The sequence below is a fragment of the Cnephaeus nilssonii genome (genome assembly GCF_951640355.1).
Source record: "Cnephaeus nilssonii genome assembly, chromosome: 19".
NCBI classification, from domain to species: domain Eukaryota; kingdom Metazoa; phylum Chordata; class Mammalia; order Chiroptera; family Vespertilionidae; genus Cnephaeus; species Cnephaeus nilssonii.
The window spans coordinates 11882193-11900802 of NC_137090.1; the positions used below are offsets into that span (position 1 = coordinate 11882193).

At 49.7% G+C, this 18610-nt stretch overlaps 1 protein-coding gene across 1 annotated transcript; it reads right to left on the reverse strand.

Annotated features, from left to right (window-relative positions):
- Positions 1–98: 98 nt before the first annotated feature.
- LRRC59 (leucine rich repeat containing 59) lies at positions 99–14417 on the reverse strand. Its single transcript, XM_079797896.1, has 7 exons — positions 14082–14417; positions 12271–12330; positions 10091–10249; positions 9486–9590; positions 5877–5949; positions 3628–3801; positions 99–1999 (listed from the first exon to the last, which is right to left on the reverse strand). Exons 1-7 carry the CDS (start codon positions 14184–14186, stop codon positions 1755–1757), a joined length of 921 nt encoding a protein of 306 aa, XP_079654022.1. The 5' UTR covers positions 14187–14417; the 3' UTR covers positions 99–1754.
- Positions 14418–18610: the final 4193 nt, after the last annotated feature.

Here is an 18610-nt window from a genome sequence, read left to right on the forward strand (position 1 = left end):
GCATTCATTTTGCCTCCTGGCAAAAATCAAGTGCCATGCATAAGCCACCCCTGCCAGCCCTCAAAATACAAAGGAACACAGACAGACCATTCAGACACATATTTAATAATTGTAGAAATCCAAAAGAACCTCAACATCAAGTCTTGAGATCATGAGCGAAGTGCCCTCGGTGGGTTGGCTTTACTAGGCTGGGTGTCCAGCCCTCTGTTGGCCCACGGAGGCTGCCTCAACCAGCCAGGGAACGGGTCTGATCGCTGTGCCGACTTCTGTATTCTGTCAGTCTTATCTTATGTACTATGTGTTTAGTTTCAATAAAGCATTTGTACCAGTGGCTCTGGAGCTTGGAGGAAGACTAAAGGAATGCGTAGTGATCCAGAGTAAGGTGTGGGCCTATACAGCAGAGCTATCCTTGGGGGAGAAGTCATTTCTTCCAGGATCAGGACAATCACAACTGGCAATCCTATCCAGTTGGGCCACTGAGGCTAGAAAGCTGGAGCCTGTCCTCTTCATCTCTGAACTTTAAGGAACTTGCAATCGGGAGTTTCAGTGAATGGGCACCATGACATGGCCATTCCTGAGCCCTACATCCAGCTATTGTCAAAGATGAAGCAAAGGAGGCCACTGAGCAAGAAAACGCTTACTCTGGCAAACGAGAGTGACAGCCCTGCCCTTAATTGCACAAGTCATTAGAGTTCCTGACCCCTTTTAAATGCCTCGATGCTCCTTGATTCCCTTCGCTGCCTAGGTAAGTTCTAGGGCTAGAATCAAACAATTCTAAACCTCAGTCTCTGACGCTGGAGTGTTCAGGTTGCCTTAGAGGTATTTAGTCACACCAACTACTGACAGCTGTCACAGAAGGCAAAGGCTTTGTGAGGCTACGCCTTATTTACTGGCAATGGGGAAGTTAATGCTCTAAAATCGAGGCATTTTATGGAGGCCACATAAGTAGGGACAGGACTCCACAGGAGCTGCCCAAGACCCTCAAAGCTATGAGATTTCTACTTGTGGGCCATGAATCTGTCTACATGAAAGATTCCATGCTGTGGCTGAGAGATACTCCATTCTGGTCTCTCAGGACATTATAAGGAAGGCAAAATTATGGAAAAGAAAGAATACCAGAGTGGGAGTCCAGTTCCCTCAAAACAGCTGGGAGACCGTAAGCAAGTCATGGAAGGCCTCAAGTTCCTTACCTGCAAGTGTTCTATTGGACTGCATAGTCTAGAAGTCCCCTTCTGAGCCTGAGACTGTATGGTCATTAAAATGTCTGAATGCCTGAGGTCCTTAAGAAAATAGGTATGCCCCTCCCCTCCGATTTAGGCTAGATTTGCTGAGCATGGTGTCCTAATTCCCAATAACAACCCACTGCCTCCTGATCTGCCCCGGGTCCCCGGGGAGGAATGAAAGGGTTTGTGACACAAAAAAGTGTAAATGTAGTGACAGCTGACCAGTTAGAAATGAACCTTGCCTTTATAGTTTCGTATAACAACCAGAAAAGACTGTTCCTCTCTTCACCCCCAAGCCTATTTCTTTAGGCCTGAGGTTATTCCCTCTCCCTAATCCCACTTCTTATTCCACCAGGGAACCCTGACTGAGGAACAAAGAAGTCCTACAAAGAGGAGGTCTCAAGTACCAATCAGCAGCCATTTAATGACGGCAGGTAGGTCTGACGCTAAAAAGAGGTTGTGTCCAGCAGAACCCAATTCCATAGGAATCCAAGTCCCAGGGCTGGGAGGCAGCAGGTGTTGAGGACACGCTCATTGCTGAGGGTCGGTCTGCAGGACCCACTGGAGGATGTGGTGGCTGCGCAGACCCCGCATCGCGTTGTCGTAGATGGTGTTCACGCTGGTGCAGAGGGGCTGCTGCTGCAGCTCCGTCACCCGGCACACCACCAGCCCGCCCGCCACGCACAGCAGCAGCAGCAGCAGCAGCTTCAGCACCACCCAGGACCGGGTGTGCTTCCGGGGTGGCTGCTTCCGGGACCGAGAGCCGGACTTGGATTCTGGAGTGACAAAGTCACAGTAGACAAAAGAGTTCAGTCATTTTGAGGAGACCCACCCTGTCCACCACTCAATGCTGTTCTCCTCCATGCAGATCCACGTACACCCCTCTCAGGCATGAATATTGTTTTAAGAACATCTGAGCTCTTAAAAACTTGCTATGTGCAGACTGAAATGTAAACTGCCTTCTCCTTGGATTCAAGAAAAGACATTCAAGACTGGAACTCGTTCTGGACGTCTCACGTGGCGTACACAGTCCCCAGGGTCCTAAGGCCTTGAAAACATGGTGATGCTCCAGGCCTCTCAGGGTCAGGGGAGGGGCTTGTCAGGAGGCATGGATGGAGGGCTGCCCACTTGGGGAAGCACTTTTAAGATTTTTATTTTTTTAATTATTGATTTTTAGAGAAACATCGATTTGTTGTTCCACTTATTTATGCACTCATTGGTTCTGTATGTGCCCTGATCGGGGATTGAACCCGCAACCTTGGAGTATCGGGACAATGCTCTAATCAACTGAGCTATCTGGCCACAGCCTTGAGATGTATTAATATTGTTAATTATTAAACTGGGTGGCACAAAAGTAGGTTTATAGTTGTGAATCCGTGAAACAGCTTATTTTTGTATTATTAGTTATTAATTACGGTATTATTTTCCATAGGAACAAACCTAATTTTGTCCCACCCTGTATAAGATACATATAAAAAAACAGTGATTACTGCTGGGAATGGGGGATTAGAGGTGACTGCCATTTTCTGATCTATTTAGAGAGAACTTTTCTACATTTTCTGCAATGAACACGTATATTACATTTATAATTAGAAAAAAATGGTTTTGAGATTACTAGGCAACATTTAAAAAAAACCTGACTGAGCACCCTCATGCCAAGAACCCATGATTTTCTCTCTTCATCCTGTCACTACCCTGTAAGAAGGAGGATCCTCATTTTACACAAGGAAACCAAAAGGCGGTGAGGTTAGGCACCTTGCTCAAGGCCAGCAAGGGCGAGCAGGGCCTCCGCTCCCCTCCAGAGCTGCTCCTGCTCAGGGGGTCCCTTTGGCCCAGAGGGTATACGACCGTCCCATGTACATGGAGCCACATAACAACACAAATTCAACTGGGCACACTCAGGCAAAACACTAACGTGTTTTTTATACCCCATGGCTCCCCGAACACGGACCAAATGACTCCCGTGGTGTTCAAGCAAAAAGGGAGTACTGTGTTCCAACGTGGAAAGAAAACCATAGGCAGGGCTGGCTTTCCTGAGCCAGCTCCACGCTCTCAAAGCACACCCAGTGTTCTTCACGAGTCATGTGACCACATGCATCCTTCACCTTTCTCGGTGATTTTAGATCTAACTTACAAACAGTGCAATTCCCTGTCCTGGGAATGCTCTCAGCCACATCTGACCAAAACCCCACATGTGCCTGTGGGGAAACAAGCCAGCCAGGCCAGACACTTGTTCCCCAGGAGAATCCTCCATTCCTCATAAGTAAACCCTCCGAGGTGCTCCCAGGCCAGAGGGGTCACTGTATCTGATAAGCTTTCAAGCTCGCTCGTTCATCCACGCCTGAACACACCCGTGCGTCTCCCCTCTGCACCTGCCGGGGCCTTAAAACAGGGGCACACTTACTCGATGCCTGATTTGTTTCCTTCTTGGGTTTCTTCTCTGGTTCCCGTTTGGATGCTTTGAGGGCATCGTACTCCTTCCTCCGGCGCTCCTTCTCTTCCGCCTTCTCCCGCTTCCGCACCTCTCGCTCCTGAGCCTCCTTGGCTCGCTGCTTGGCCTCCCGCTTCTTCTCCGCCTCTACAAGGAAAGATTTCCCCAAATGGCTTCTCTCCCCACACCTCCCAGGGTGCTTTCCCAGCGACTGAAAGCGTGGATTCAGCCTCCATTTCCCTAGGCCAAGGGTCGCCAAGGACACCTGAGGAGCCAGCTGCCTTCCTGCCCTCCCTGCAGTGTAATGAGCGGCCCTCGGGGTTTGCTGGATGGACTCATGAGGGGGTTTCTAGCCACGAGCTGCGAAGAGATCAGGGTGAGCTAACAAGAGGGGCACAAGGCATGCGTGATGAGGCCGGTGCTCCCCTAGAACAGGTACCGACTCAGAAAGCACAGCGATCGACAACTCGGCTCTGAGCAGAAGCAACAACGGAGGTGTCGAGTCCGCAGGATTCCTGTCTCCCGAGCTCCGGGAAGGAACGTGGCTTGAGAAGGACAAGCAAGAAGAGAAAGTGAGCACTCAGGTTCAGGGTTAGAGACGATGGAAATGTTTTTCTGAACCAGCGACATGAATAGTTTGTAATGTCTAGACTTATTCTGATTTACTTCACAGTTCAAAGATGTTTACACGCAGTCCCCAACTTACAAATTATTGGCTTCTAAAAATGCATTGCCAAATTCGTTATTTGGACACCTGAAGTACATTTTTCCAAAGCCAGATGCCGCAAATGGTGGCTAAACGTCCTTTTAGGGCTTAAAGGCCTGTCTGAGCCACCATGCAGCTGAATAGCAGCACTATAAGGACTGTAGCTTTCCACTGCCTCTGAACACACAGGCTCCCGTTCCAGCTGAGCGCGGGGAGTGCCAAGAACATGCGGCCTCCGAGAGCCTGGCGTGAAGCAGCGGGAGCAGCAGTGGTGGGGTAAACACGGCATCACAGTAGCCATGTGCGTGTAAGGAACAGGCGTAGCTCAGAGTTCTGATCTCAGGGACTGCGTGCAATCAGTACCACATGAGCCTCTAACCACAGGAGCCAGCCAGCCAGGCGACAGAGCACCCGGGCGCCAGGCCTTGTTCTAAGTGCTCGAGAGACAGCCGTGAAGACAAGCAGGTTCTAGTGCCCAAGTCGTCTACTCTGTAGAGAAGGAGACGAACAATAAACAAGCGAGCAAATAGTAAAACAGAAATGATGTGTGCCATAGAGTAAATGCTAGAGGATGAGTGGAGAATGACAGGTAGGATGGTATTCTAGTTTGGGTGGTCCGGAAAGGGTTAAGGTTCACCTAAGGCAACATTTGCGCAGAGACATGGAGGATTACACGAAACCAACTGTGGAAAGATCTGAGGGAAAAGGAAGCCAAGCAAAGCCCCAGAGGTGAGACTACCTGCTGTGTTCCAGCAACAGCAGGGGCCTGTGTGGCTGAAGGTAACTGTATTCTGTGTGTGTGTGTGTGTGTGTGTGTGTGTGTGTGTGTGAGAGAGAGAGAGAGAGAGAGAGAGAGAGAGAGAGAGAGAGGCAGACAGACAGACAAGGCTGGAGAAGTAAGCAGGCGTGGGCCGTGGCAGGTCTTGAGGGCCATGTTACTGAGTTTGAGTTTCATTCTAAGTTCAATTGGAAGCCATTAGAGGGTTTTAAACAAAAAGCATAATTGGTTTGTTTTAAAAAGATCTCTCTGGCTGCTGTGTGGAAGGCACATGCGTGGAGACCACATTGTATTCGGAGGGACTGTGGCAGCCCACGGGATGGAGGCTTGATTTCGGTGCTGGCCCTGGAGGTGGGGGAACAGCCGCATACAAACGTGCTGACAGACAGGAGGAGTAACAGGAGAAAGGAATCATGGACAACTTTCTGATTTCCGGCTAGAATGATGGCAGGGATGTTGATTTCCTCTCCTGGGGAACACTGCGAGGACCTGTTTTAGCCAGGCTGAGTTTGAGATGCCTATTAATCCTCCAGGCAGACAGACAAGCAGTTGAACGTGACAAGCTCAGTGGAGAGACCAAGACTGGAAAGAGGTTCGTCAGACAAAGATGATACTGTCTACCCCCACACTGTTCCCCACTGCTCTGCACGACTCCTCTGCTGGATTCCAGCTCCTGAAGCAGAACCAGTGGCTGGGATCAGGGCCCGGAAGATGACTAGAAGAGGGATGGCCACCTACCGCGTTCTACTTCCTGCCGCCGCTGCCTCTCTCGCTCCTGATCCGCCTGCACGACCTTCATGTGCTGTAAAACCTGCAAAGGCAGAAGAGGGCGCTCAACGACTCCACGCAGCAGCCTACAGCCACACTCAGCTCAGGGGACGTCTCAAAAGACGGCTCTTCCCAGGATCCCCGATCAGCGCAAGCCTCCGGAGCAGTGCAGAGCTAATGGAGCTAATCCCAACTTGGTGCCAATCCCTGGAGAAGAGTCTGAGCCTAGTTCACTATAGCTGTCAGGGAAAAAAACTGTGAACTCGGTGACAATGGAATCTGTACAATCCCCGCCATTTAGTCTCTGATGTGCACAATTTCATAATTCTTCGTAATTCTCCCAGCAGCTCTGTGCCGAACATGGACTACTCTGTGATGAGCAGGGACCGCAGTTTCCCCCAAGACGCTTTCCGGACCTCCCTCCTTTGGCTGCCTCAGGTTCCCCTCTCCTCAGTCCTGGGGAGTTTTCTTATCTAACTCAGGTATCAGACTTTGAGTTCCTTTGTCCTGTCTGTAGGCGAGCACAGAGCTTAGCTAACTATAGGCACTCAATACATGTTTGATGAACAACTGACAGACTGGGTATAGGAGTAACAGGATTCCCATTTCAAACGGAGGAAAACCGAGACTCAGGGCGATCTGTCCACACCTCGTGGGCTGGAAGCAGCACAGCTGGGAGGGCAGGTCTTCTGAGTTTCCAGACCAGAGCCTGTTCCACTCACTTGTGCAGAGGCAGGAGCGCTTGAGGAGAAAGGGAAGGAGCCATTCTGCCCAAACACCACACCACGCACGGGCACCCGAGCCCCTCGACTTCTCAGCTGTCATGGCTGACCTCCACCTCCAATTTAACCTCAGAGATTCTCCCGCTGGGCACGGTTAAGGGAGGAGGTAAACGCCTTTTTATTTTTCTAGCAGCTGACATTCCTTGGATGTAGGGGACTTAGTACAAGCTTGGAGCCCAGCACAATCCTGACTCTTACTTACTAACAGTGTGACCTTAGCAAGTGACTTAGTGACTTTTCTTTTTCTTTTTTTTTGACTAACCTTTCTGAGCTGATTTTCTCATCTGGGAAACAGAGATAAGACTTCTCTGGCCTGTTGCAAAGATTAAATTACATAACTTGTACTAGCTGCCTAACATAGCCCCTGGCATTATGTGTGCTCAGTAAATACGGCTGCTTTTTTACTTCAGCTTCCTAACTGCGTTAATGAGAAGAGAGAGGAAAACCTAAACTATTGTAAATTACAACAGCAAATGGTCTGCATTTCACTACCGCACTAGACACCCTACAGGACAGACACGTATTCAAATGCAATTATTGTACTTCGTGGGAACTTCAGACATGCACACACCCATCATGAGAGGGCTCGGGCAGGCCTGCCAAAGCAGCTCCCTCCAAGGGCCTGGTGTGAAGTCACAAGGAACCAACTGTGTAACCCAGGAGTCAAATCTCTTCTCTCCAATGGGAAACAACACCCTAAAAATTGGCTTCTCAACGAGGAGTTACAGGATCTGGAGGAAGGTAAAGCATGATGGGGACAGTCCGTGTCACTCTGAATTGTAAATAAGCACCAACCATTCGGTTGGTTTTAGGGAGTGTACAGCTGGCTAAGTAAAGAGCTAGGAGGTTTAAGAGACGTCCCTTTTACCTTTGTATCAGGAGTAACTTGTATTTATCTGAAAACACAGCAAGTTCAGAAATGGGAGGGATTCTTCTAGTCTAGACTATAAGCCCTAGAGCAGAGTGGAGAACCTTTTTCTGCCAAGGGCCATTTGGATATTTATAACATCATTCACAGACCATACAAAATTATCAACTTGAAAATTAGCCTGTATCTGGTCAAACATTTAATTAACTCACCCCTAATGCCTTAGTAGGGTCAGACCAAATAATTTCTCGGGCCTTATACCGCCCGTGGGCCAGATGTTCCCCATCCATGCCCTAGAGCAGGCGTCCTCAAACTATGGCCCACGGGCCACATGCGGGTGTTTTTGCCGTTTTGTTTTTTTACTTCAAAATAAAGATATGTGCAGTGTGCATGGGAATTTGTTCATAGTTTTTTTTAAACTATAGTCCGGCCCTCCAACAGTCTGAGGGACAGTGAACTGGCCCCCTGTTTAAAAAGTTAGAGGACCCCTGCCCTAGAGGGTAGATTTTGTCTACTTACCCCAGTTCACAGCATATAGTGAGCACCTGATGAATACTGTTGAACTAACAAATTATTTTTAAAAGATTCTTTACTACGTACCAAGCTGATGAGTGACTACGATTAACCCACACGAGGTGAGATCTAAACTAACTCATGGAGACAAGTGACCTCATTCTGACACCCAGGCCACCCCCCAGCAATGCCTAAAGGTGTGCTGCAGGAGACAGCTCAGGGGCAGCCATGCCGGAAGGATGGCTTAGTTACCACAACCACAGGGCACTGTGCTACCTGGAGCTTTGTCTGTAAGGTATGTGGGAGCACTACTCAAGACCAATGAAAACTTTCTATAGGTCACTAACTGTAGAGTATCAGCAATTTCATATGGCTCAATGTATTATTTGTTAACCAAATAAATGGACAAACGAAAGGCATGTGCACAATGAGGGTAGGGTGCCTAGTGTCAGAGATATGAACACCTATTTCCCACAGAGCATGTAGTAGAGAGAGTAGTCAATGGTAGCTACCACTGTTCTTCGAAACAAACGTCCCTCCTAAAGTACCACATTTTCAAAATGGGACTTCACCGATCACCTGAGGTGTCCTCAGCTACGGGCAAGCTGTCGCCTTGGTTCCTTGGCTGCCTTCATTTTGCTGTTGGTTTCTTACAATAATAGGTGGTACAGATGATGGGACTATCTAAGAAGCTAATGATAAGAAGGTCCATTACTCTCGAGGTTCCTGTAGAGACCCATCATACACACATTTCACTTACATTAATTCTTGCTTTTAAAGTTAAGGCCTTTTGCTCACCACGCCCCCTAAGCAAAGCCAGTCATCGGGTGCCCCGTGCAAGCAGCAGCCCTCCGTTCTGAAGCTGGAAGGGAAAATGACTGCAGGTGGGGAATTCTGAGAGATGGGTGTAGTGCTGTTCTTAGCCATGTGAGGCGTCTTCAAGGTTACTGGCAATGTTTGCCTTCCATGTTGCCTTTATTTCCTCACTATTTCACATGACTCGACTGAAATCAAATGCCAGGTCTGCAAAGGATACGTCTGTTTATAGCTATCAACTCACAAATACACACAATACCTTTATTATCAAAGTTCCTTTCTGTGACTCAGAAAGGCCACTGCCCCTAACTCTCTGGCCCCATTCAAACAACAGTGACAGTGAAATGTTGGATCAGGGAGGTCCTGGTTTCTTAAGAATGGAAGACCTGCAGTAGAGCCAAACTAGTATTGTTCTACTACTTGTAAAGTCAACACAGAAACAAAGGTCCCTTTGCTTGCCAGGTTCATAGTAGACAAACGGCACTTTAATCAACACACAGCTACGGTGCCCTGGAAGGGAAAACAAGAGGCAGAGGCAAGTCCCAGGAGTCAGTGAAGGAGACCCGGGGGGGGGGGGGGGGGGCGTGGCGTTGTGCTTACCTTGTTGGCACACTGCTTACACTGCTTCTCGTCCAGGCAGTCCCCTGCCACTTTGGCCAGGACAGGGTCCAGGGGGTTGTCCTTCAGGTCCAGCCACTTCAGGCTCTAAAGAGATGGGGCAAAAATAACAAAATTTAAAAAAGGAAGAGATGGGAGCCCTGACTGGTTTGGCTCAGTGGCTAGAGCGTCGGCCTGCGGACTCAGGGGTCCCAGGTTCAATTCTGGTCAAGGGCATGTACCTTGGTTGTGGGCACATACCCAGTGGGGAGTGTGTAGGAGGCAACTGATAGATGTTTCTCTCTCATCGATGTTTCTAACTCTCTATTCCTCTCCCTTTCTCTCTGTAGAAAATCAATAAAATATATTTTATAAAAAAAAAAAAAAAAAAGGAAGAGATGGGCATTGAGACTGGCTAAGCCTGAGTTCACACACTGAGTCCCTCCGAGTGGAACAAAACGAGTAGGGAGAGAGCTCCTCTGTGTCCCGGCCGTAGGAAACGCCATGAGGCAGCACCTGTCCGGTCAGCCTTTCTCAAAGCCGTGGTCCAGGAGTCCCTGAGCCCTTGGCCATCCCTGGCCATGAAGCACCGGTTCAAGAATTGTTACCTTGAGCTGAGCAAAGCTGACAGGCAGGGTGACCAGTCTGTTTTTGAGGAGATCCAGGTGCTGGAGGTTGACCAGACGGCCAAAGTCGGCTGGCAGTTGCTGCAGTTTGTTCTTACTCAGGTCCAGCTTCACCAGGTGGATGAGGCCGCAGAAATCCGACTAGGACCCGAAGAGAGAACACCTAAGCCTGGGGCTCACACACTGGTGCAACAGCCCAGGAGCCCCCAACTCAGGCACCTGTGTGTAAATCCTGATTCTACTTTTTACCAGCTATTCCATCTCAAATGAGAACAGACATAATGAGCATCACTCCTGGTGGTAAGTAGTGAGATGTGTATGCAAAAGGGCTGAACACAAAGCAGGCACAAAATAAATGTGGGTCCCTTCACCCTCAGTTCTCCCTCTAACCCAGTGGTTCTCAACCTTTCTGATGCCGCGACACTTTAATACAGTTCCTCATGTTGTGGTAACCCCCAACCATAAAATTATTTTCGTTGCTACTTCATAACTGTAATTTTGCTACTGTTAATGAACCGTAATGTAAATATCTGTGTTTTCCGATGGTCTTAGGTGACCCTGCTAGCGGTTCTCAACCTGTGGGTCACGACCCACAGGTTGAGAACTGCTGCTGTAGAGACTAAGACCATCGGAAAACACAGATATTTACACTACGGTTCATTAACAGTAGCAAAATTACAGTTATGAAGTAGCAACGAAAATAATTTTATGGTTGGGGGTCACCACAACATGAGGAACTGTATTAAAGGGTCGCGGCATCAGAAAGGTTGAGAACCACTGCTCTAACCTATCCTCCACATTGCTACTAGAGTGACTGGAGACACATTCTGTCCTCACACACCACCCTATGTTCACCTTTCATAGGAGCTGTCAAAACATAGTGAGATCATCCATTTTCCTAAAAGGATCAAGTTCCCCTTGAATACCAGTGTTATTCTGTTTATTTTTGTAGCACCTGGCACAGGACTTAGCACAGGTGCCCTGTGAGGGTTCTTTAAATGACTGACTGAATGGGCTGAGGCACACCCTCCCCATATCCTGGCTGTTCTCCAGCTCATGTCAAAACATCCCTCTTGTCATTAAGCCGTCAAGGTACTATTCGTGTTCTCTGGGGACTTGTGAACGCCAAGGGACCTACGCCAGGGGACCTACGCCAGGGGACCTGCACTGCAGAGGAAGGCAAGACAACGGATTGAAAAGTACACTTGGGGTGCCGAGTGGCCATCCGACAAAGTGTACAGCAGGTGTCAGGTTGCAAGGAATTCTGTCCTCCTTTAATTCAGCACAAACTACTTCCTAGAAGTGGGAGCTCAGATGCCTTTTCGGTATTAAAAATGGTTCTTGGTGAGCTGTGGGATGACGCTGCAGATAATGAGAGAGGTCCAGGTGAATGCTGAGAGGGGAATGGACTAATGACCCCGGGAAGAAACTGCCAACTTCTGAGACTCGATTCCTGAGTAAATGAGTGAATATCAGAGAAAGGCAAGAAGGGACTTGGCCAGGGCAATGGACGGGAAAGGCAACAATGCGCACCCCCCCCCCCCCCCCCCGCCCACGTAGACCTGACTGTGAAGGAGCACTGCTATAGAGGAGAGAGCCGCCATTACCCAGGAAAGGCTGAAGGGATGAACAAGTCCAGCGCCTACACAGGTGCAGCAAAGGAGAACTGGTACAAGAAATATCAAAAGGATCTGACCATGGATTGGATGTGCGGAACCAAAAGTTACCTCAAGCAATTAAAGACTGAAAGGATAATGACACGGTAGCCCATCCGACCACACTTTTTCCTGCTCCCCATTAACTGCTGCACAGATAACAAGCAATTTAAGAAGTTCTCCAGTCTCCTCTATGCAACAGGGTGATAAACTATTTTACAAAGTACTAATATCAGGCAGGAAAAAAGGATGAGCCCAATAAGGGACTCAGCCAGCATCCTGTTGTTGACTTTAGTCTTCTGTGGCTGGCTGTCCCACTGTTCCAAAGAACGAGGCCCCTACCTTGCTTTCCTTCCCACTGAGATGACTCCACCCCCAACACACTCAGACTTAGTTGAAGGCGGCCTGCAGGCCTGTTCTGAAATCATGCCTATGACACAACTGCTCCAAACAGGAAGATGAAGCATCAGGGCTCCAGAAGGAATTGTGCTTGCTTGCCCGTCTTACCGGGAGAGTTGTCAGTTTGTTGCAGGACAGATCCAGTATGGTGGCCTTTGGAAGGGCAGCCTAGAAAAGGGAATGAGAACAAAACATCAAATCAACACACGAACTGATTCAGTGACATCTGCTAAGGAAGCATTTACCAGTTCCCATGATCAGGAAAGGCCTTTAAAAAAAAATTAACACTGAAGTATAATGTTCTTAGGGATAGGAGAGGAAATATGAGCCCATCAACCAAAACCTAGGGAAGAATGCAAACAGAGGTTTGGCTATGGAACATCCAAGAAAGGAAAACAGATTCTTAAGGAATTCTCCCTAGCATTTCTAATATTTTCTCTAGCACCCTTCCTTATCGGTTTTAACAAAGGGACTGTGTCTAATACGGCTTTGCAATTTCCATATTCCCTAGTTCAGGCCTTCTGGGCTCTCAATATACTTGTTGGCCGGTTCGTGACTGGATGAATGAGTAAAATGAGTGACTATGAGAGTGAAAATAAGGCCCTCCGGACCCATCTCCATTTTCCCTGGTGTCCAGGACTGGAGAAGCTCAGCAAAACCAGCCCTTCTTTCTCCCCAGGGGCAATGCTGTGCGAACAGACGCCTGGAGTACATGGTTCCCCGCCGCAGCCCTCGGGCCAGGCGGAAACAAGGCTGGCCATCCTCCCGGGGTGGGAACGAAGCCAAGTACTCAGATGAAGGACCCTGGGCCAACCTACACCTTCCAATGGTCAGAAAGTCCCAAGACTGAAGTTTGACCACCTAAAAAAGTTTTAGATTTTACAGTGGGAAGAAAGCCGTAATACCTACACGTTTCAGCATTGGCTACCTGCCAAACAGTTCACTTCACAATCACACCGAATCCTCATAACCTCTATGAGATGGGAACTGTGACTACCATTTTATAAATGAGGAAATCTAGGGGCGGGGGGAAAGTGAACTAGCTTGCCAAGGGCACTCAGCTATGAAGCAATGGGGAGCTGACACGCTAACTGGGAATCTTGTGCTAAGCTCCATACCGCACAGCCAAGGCGGCGGGAAGACTGGGTCCAGCGCCAAAGGCAGTGAAAAGTCGACGTCATCCAAAGTGAGGCCAGCGAGGAGGGCGCAGGTGGGGCACCGGGTTGTCCCATCTCACTCACTCCACTTTGGCAACTAGTTGTGCAAAATCTCCTAAGGGCCTCAGACCTCGGTTTCCTGGGTGGGAGCGTGGGAGTAGAGGGGTTGGAGGGATGGGCCCCGGGCAGCGGGGGATTCTGGTCAGTTTCAGTCCAGTAGGCAAGAGACCTTGCCAACCACGCCGGGAGACCTCGCCTCCTTCAAGGAAGGGCGCCTCAGGGCTGGGGCGGCCACCTGGGATTGCTGGCTCCATAGAAAACCCTGGTTCCGGGCCACACCCCGGTCTACCTGGAAGCCTACTTCTCAGACCTAGTCATTCATTCATTTGTTCATTCATTCTCCGAATACATCCAGCAGCCGCTCTGTGGGCCGCCTACCCGGGGTCCGGCACGGAGCTGGGCGTTGTGAACACCGCCCAGATGGGGCAGGGGGAGCATTTACTCTCGACCCGTACAGAGCCAAAGGCCAGACCAGCAGCCCCCCTCCCCCAAACCCCATCTTCTGGAACTGCGCCAAAGTGACACGTGTACATCCCAGAAGAACACTGGGCCCGGACGCGGCCTCCCCGGGGGGCGCAGTCCCGCTCTCCCCACCGTATCTCAAGACCTAACAGCGGAGGCATGGGATGGGGAAGGAGACGGCCCGGGCCAGGGCCAGGGGCAGGCACGGTGGACGCCTGGGCCTCGCGCGGCTGTACTGACCAGCTCCTTGACCGGGACCTCATTCAGGTCGCTGAGGCTCAGGTCCAGCTCGTTGCCGTCCAGCTTTTCGCGGAGATTCCCGCCCTTGTTACCGGCCTTGGTCATGGTGACGCCGGCGGAGCGGTCCCGTCGCTCTCGGGCTGCAACCGGCAGGAGATGCTTGAGAAGCCGCACTTGGGCTCAGGGGTCTCGCACCCAACCGATAACGCCGGCGTCCGCCGCCGCCGCCGGTGCAAAACCTCCGCCGCCCGTCTGCCCGCCGGCCGCACTCTGATCCCCGCGCCCCGCTCCCACCGGTGCCGCCGCGACGACGACCACTTCCGTGTCCACGTCACCTTTCACGGCCACCGAGACGCGCCGGGCTAGAGTGGCTCTCGCAGGTGCCTGAGCGCCCTCTGGCGCCCGAGACCGCGCACTGCAGGCGCCGCCAACACCAGAGGGGTGGGGTTCAAGGCTCTGAGTTGGTTTGCGAAGGCGGGGCCGCCGCGTTCCCTGGTGACTTGGGGGCACGCCTGCGGGCATCGTTGCTGACCACGTTACGGGGCGAAAGGGCACGCGAATGGGGCCAGAAGACCTGGGCTGCGTCCAAAACTGACCTCATGAGATCACCCCCATTCTCCTGGATTAGAAGCCGAAACTGTGTGTCCTTCAAAATTGCTCCTGTCCTCTACCCAACAATCTCCAAATCATCCGGAAAACTCAACCTCTGCCCGTCTCTGATCCCCTCCTCACTGCCCCAGACCTTGTCTAGGCCACCATCAACTCGCACCTGGGATTACTCTGAGTCTCTCTTCCTCTCATCCACCTCTACGCAGCTGCCCAGATGATGTTTGTAAAAATCTAGCCAGGTCTCCCCTCTGCTTAAAACCCTTCAAACCTCCAGCGACCTCTAGGATATGGATCGCTCTCCTTTCTAGACTGGCCCAGCCTGCTTCTGCAGCCTCCTCCTAAGCCCCCTCCCCCCCCCCCCCCCCCCCCCCCCCCCGTCCCTGCCTGGGATGCTGTGCGAGACCTTCAGTGGGGGACTCCTCACCTCTCCCTCTCCTGGAACGGCCCTGCCTGCCTCACGCACCTCTGAAGCTTAGCTAATTCCCCCAGTCCTTCAGGAAACCCCTCAGCCACCGGCTGAACCCCAGAGTTAGAGGCCCCTCCCTGGGGCTTTGACGATGCCCTATATGCTGCCTTATCGTCAGAGGTGGTAGAGCTTGGTGGCTAAGGTGGGGACTAGACCAACTGGGTATTAATCTTGGCTCTGCCTCTTGCTCCTTATGAAACCTTAAGCAATCACTATGCCTTGTCTATGAATACATGAGAAACAGGCGTAAGCATGTTCCCTAGCTGACAGGGTTTGGGAAGGACTGAATGAGCTTGCCACAGTGACTGGCACTTAGTAAGAACCCAATAAATATTATACTTATTTATACTTATAAATAATTATACTTATTTTTATGGGCCTGCCCGCCACTCTGGACTGTGAGGGGCAGAGATCTTTATCTTCGTATCCCCAGCATCTGAGTGTCTGATGCATGGTAGTTGCTCATTCAGGTGTCTATTGAATGAATGGACGAAGCACTTTGTTCACTCCAAGCCTCAGTTCTCTCATCTTTGAAATGGGGATATGAAAGCTTATCTCGGAGGGGAGATGTGAAGACCAAATGAAGTCAATGCAATGTCCCACTCATGTAACAAATCCGTGGGCACACTCCCCCCCCCCCCGCCCCCAGCCAGATACTGTGCTGAGCTTTGGGAAACAGACAAGGGCAGTTGGGTAGAAGACATTAGTGCTTGTTTTGATAACGTACATGAAAAGACCATGGGACATTTTATTGTGTATCTTCCTTTTACGAAGAAAGAAACTCAGGGAGGAGAAATACCTTGTCCTCGGTCACATAGCTGGTTGAGAAGCAGACCCAACTCTTTTTATTCCAAATCCTGTTTCTTTTCACTATACCCTATTTTCCCTCCCTTCCTACTCCCTGCCCCGGCCCCAGGAGCTTACAGTCAACACAAATAACTATTATATAAAGTAAAAAGAATAAGGGCCCTCACACATACAGAAAACATCTGTGTGTGCATTTCAGGGCAGTGCAGATGTACGTGAGAATGTCAGACTAACATGTTAAGTGTGTTCTGTGTCCTAGGACTGTGGTTCACATATATTTCTCTTAACTCACAACAGCGAGAGATGGCAGGTATTATTTCAGTTTTACAAAGGAACTAATTGAGGCTCAGAAAGGTCATCAATGTAACTATTTAAGGACTGTCACAGCCAGTGAGTAATTGCATTCCAAGGGGAGTGGGGCATAGGCCCCATGGCAGGAAGGAGGAGCCTAGGAAGAAAGAAGAAATCAGAAAAGGCTCCCCAGTGGAGGTGGCATGTAAGTTCAGCTTTGAAGAATGGCTCAGATTCAGACAAGAAGAGACACAGCCCAGAGGAGTGAGGCAGCAAAGTGAGGGCCTGACAGCAGCTGTCACTTTGAGAAAGATTTTTTTCAAAGGATGTTTTTATTGATTTCAGAGAGAGGAAGGAAGAAGGGGAGAGAGATAGAAACATCAACGATGAGCCCGGGCCGGCATGGTTCAGTGATTGAGCATTGACCCATGAACCAGGAAGTCAGGGTTCAATTCCCTGTCAGGACACATGCCAGGGTTTCAGGCTCGATCCCCACTAGGGGGCATGCAGGAGGCAGCCGATCAATGATTCTCATCACTGATGTTTCTATCTCTCTGTTCCTCTCTGAAATCAATCTTCTAGAATAATAAAAGCGTAATATGCAAATCGACCGAACGGCTGAACAGTGGAACCACCGTCCGGACATCCTTCCGAACGAAGCCGGGGCTGCGAGGGCCAAGGCAGCCGTTGTGGCTGCGAGGCAGCGGCCAAGGCCGCCAGGGCTACGAGGCCTACCCTTGCACGAATTTCGTGCATCGGGCCTCTAGTTGATGGATATATAAAAATCCATCAACAGGGGAGTGATTGAATAAATTAGAATGTGATTAAGAATATTGAAATGGAGAGATCACCCAGGATTATCCAGATGGGCCCTAAATGCAGTCACAAGTGTCCTTATAAGAAAGGCAGAGGGAGATTGGACATAGGAGAGGAGGCAGTGTGACCACGAAGGCAGAGAGAAGAGTGCTGTGGCCACAAGCCAAGGACTCCCTGGAGCTGGAAGAGACAAAGAAGGATTCTCCCCTGAACCTTCGAGAAGGAACCAGCCCTGTCAACACTTTGATTTTAGTCCCATAAGACACTTCAGACTTCTGATCTGTAGAACTGTGGGGGAATAAACTTCTGCTGTTTAAGCCACTACATTTGTGCAATTTATTCCAGCAGTGATAGGAAACGAATACACTACTCGTTTCTCAGGCCTTGGCTCAGACCTCTAGGAGACCTTCCGCGACATGCCCAGGGTAGGTGCTGTCCCCCACACCCTCTCACCCACAGCATGGCCTCAGGGCCGGTGTCCTTTACTGGACAGTGAGCTCCCTGAGGACAGACGCCCTGTCTCATGCATATCTCCAGCCTGAGCACCCAGCGTGGTGCCTGGTAGGAAGTCAGCATTCGGTGAATGTCTGTGAGACCACGAATGAGGAAAGGGAGATACGTTGGATTTGTTCTCATTTACCAAGGCACTGGGTCTCTATCCAAGACTGTACAGTTAACTTGAGCTCTTGACTTTGACTCAAGTTAAAAATGACATCATCCAAAGAAAGATTGTTGTCCCACACTCTATGAAAGCAAGGTTTGCACAACGTTTGGCAGCTGCTGGGATCGCAGCTTATTTGGTTTTTCGATTTGGGGCTGTCTGCAAGAAAATACTGACTGTTTCAGATCACCTCGGCCTGCGTCCGCCTTCAATTATCAGTTGTGATCAAAATAAGTTTACCCTACACAGCAGTTCAGAACAAGTTTCTTCTTTTCACTTTCCATTTGAAAATCAGAAGCTTTCGTTTTTAGAACAATTTTTACTAGCCTTTTCGTTTTGTTTGTTTTTTTTTGGTATTGGCTACTGTTATGTACTGTTTGGTATTGGATCTAACGGGCAAAGTATAAGCATTATATTCCAAGTCACTATCATCTCTTCTTTCAAAATTAAAACTCTCTTCCTCATCTTGCTATCCTTTATGTGGCTGCTAGCCGTCTCTTCCCCCTTCCCCCCGCCCCCACCAACGCTGTGGTATTTCTCAGTACAGTACTCCCTTCTCAGACATACAGTGAAGAAAATCCTTTAAAAGGGGCGCTTTTCATATGCTACTTGGAAACAGTCGATTACAACAGAGAGCTATGAAAAATTACACCAGAGAGGAGATATTTGCTCAAGGTCATTGAGAGAAAAAGAAGCAGAGCTGGATTCTTCCCAGGGTGACCACAGGCCTATGTAAGCCCTTTGCACTCATCGCTTTAGAGTGAAAACCTCACATACTAGTCCCTGCTACCAAAAATTATTAAGATAAAGCACGTACGCCGTCTTAGGGAAATACAACAAGAAAAAGGCTTTTAACCAAGAAGAGCAGTTCTCTGCTTT

Bases quoted from the DNA above. Each gene is read 5' to 3' on its own strand.
- LRRC59 (XM_079797896.1), bottom strand. From the start codon at position 14,186: ATGACCAAGGCCGGTAACAAGGGCGGGAATCTCCGCGAAAAGCTGGAC. The intron at 12,331-14,081 runs GTCAGTACAGCC...TCCCTTTTCTAG, and splicing joins AGGTCCCGGTCAAGGAGCTG to GCTGCCCTTCCAAAGGCCAC. The intron at 9,591-10,090 runs GTAACAATTCTT...CCATCTCTTTAG, and splicing joins TCAGCTTTGCTCAGCTCAAG to AGCCTGAAGTGGCTGGACCT.